The 1,915-nt window shown below is 39.9% G+C and overlaps 1 protein-coding gene across 1 annotated transcript in view; it reads left to right on the forward strand.

Annotated features, from left to right (window-relative positions):
- DOCK5 (dedicator of cytokinesis 5) overlaps positions 1 to 1,915 on the forward strand; it is a 62,161-nt gene that overhangs the window by 43,008 nt on the left and 17,238 nt on the right. The window contains exons 36-38 of the mRNA XM_010283191.1: positions 48 to 138; positions 1,049 to 1,168; positions 1,797 to 1,886. Of these exons, the coding sequence (XP_010281493.1) occupies positions 48 to 138; positions 1,049 to 1,168; positions 1,797 to 1,886 (301 nt within the window). The remainder of the gene's footprint in view (positions 1 to 47; positions 139 to 1,048; positions 1,169 to 1,796; positions 1,887 to 1,915) is intronic.

The raw sequence follows: 1,915 nt of genomic DNA on the forward strand, positions 1-1,915 counted from the left end.
ATTCTTCACATTTGTAACAATTTAACAATTGCTTTTTGTTTATTTAGGTATCTATATAAACTCCGGGACCTGCACACAGACTGTGAGAACTTCACAGAGGCAGCATATACTCTCCTCCTCCATGCAGAGCTGCTCCAGGTATTACAATAAAGCAAACTTTAGTTTCCACTGTCGGGGTATGGGTTTTCAATGAAGTGCAAGCAGCTCAGAATAAACAGTTCACTTTTCCTTTTTTTTAGCGTGATGTTGCATTACTTGTGTTCTAGTGGTCATTAAGGAGCTTCACAATTTTGCAAATTGCACAGCAGCTAAATGGATGAAAGCAAAAATGTTATTAGCATCAATTTGTTACATACTCTCGGTGAAACAGAGTGCTGTAGTGAGCTGGGAGAAAAAGTCCATGTTTGGGGTCATAGTACGGGGGTTTTTTTTTTCCACTTCTGTGTGAACAGTATAAATGCATTAGCGTAAGGCGTCTTAACTTGGATTTGTCAACCTCTTCATGTCTTCCACAGATTAACAACGCATACACCTTCAGTTAGTGTCTCTGCAGAAGACCTTAAGCCAAAATCACACCAGTTTTGCAGATTTAATTAAACTTGTATTAACATTTTAAAGTGATTTTTAAGTATGACTAAAAAAAATGGTACAAGTTCAGCTGAATCCTAAAACTGCTTTAAAATGAACTTCTAATGTAGGAAAAAAATTTACGTGGAGCTGAAGCTTTCTGGATGCATATGTGTATAGTGGGAGAGCATAATCAGATGTTTTTCTGAGCAGCCGGCTGGAGTAGTTTGAGAAGTTACTGCTTACTGGCTACTTGTTATTCTAACCATGCTGTTGAGATGCAGTGTTTGTGCATTCCTAGTTGACATTAGTCAGCCAGCTCAGTTTATATCACTGTAAAACTTCCTTGCTCTCCCTTTGCATTGATGATGGATTAGTCTTGAATGCATCCCTGCAGAAGGTGAGTCTGTCCACTCTAAGGATTGGTTAATTGGAAAAGGTGCCAGTTCTTTCAACTTTGCCTTTTTTTCCTCTGTACTAGTGGTCCGAGAAGCCATGTGTCCCTCACCTCCTGCAGAGGGACAGCTACTATGTCTACTCACAACAAGAACTCAAGGAAAAACTCTACCAAGAAATTATCTCCTTCTTTGACAGGGGCAAAGTGAGTGTACCTGCAGTGTTCTTAGAGTTCACTGGTAAATACTTGGCTTGGTGAATATAGCTGGCTGAGATTAGTTTCAAGAGTAAAAGCAGACATGATTCCGTAACAGGCCTTTGATGCTTAGCTTTGATGCTGGCTTTTTAATAGTACCAGCATGAGCAGGGCACGTATTTGTCCTGGTGATGTTTGAATCCTTCTATATCCTTGTTAGTCAAAGAGCATCTGAAAAATGAACCCTGTTCAAGATGTGGGGTAGATGAGAAGACTACAGGTGTTTTCCTTTCTTTTTCTGGGTAACAGCTTTTGACAGGTTTCTTGTGTTGCAATAAGTATGGCTTGTCTGGCTGATGCTGGACTTGTGTTAGTTGCACTTTGGAGAGATGGTTCTACCAGGACTAAATCACTTCCAGATCTACAAATCAAGACAGCTATATGACTATAATAATTACTGCAAAAAATGTACAGCATGGACTCTAAGGAGAAGTTGGCAGTGAGTTAAATTACTGCCTGAATTAAAATCAGCTGAATTCTTTGTTCACCTATCTGTGGTAATGAATGCTTTTAACTGAGTCTTTTATTTTGCTTGTGCTCTTCTTCCCCCACCTGCCTCCCTTCACCCTCCATGGAGATGTGGGAAAAAGCCATTCAACTAAGCAAAGAGTTGGCTGACATGTATGAAAACAAGGTCTTTGATTATGAGGGACTCGGTAATCTCCTGGTAAGACTTTTCCTCTCCATGTTCAGCAG

Source organism: Phaethon lepturus, unplaced genomic scaffold (genome assembly GCF_000687285.1).
Source record: "Phaethon lepturus isolate BGI_N335 unplaced genomic scaffold, ASM68728v1 scaffold6193, whole genome shotgun sequence".
Classification (NCBI taxonomy): domain Eukaryota; kingdom Metazoa; phylum Chordata; class Aves; order Phaethontiformes; family Phaethontidae; genus Phaethon; species Phaethon lepturus.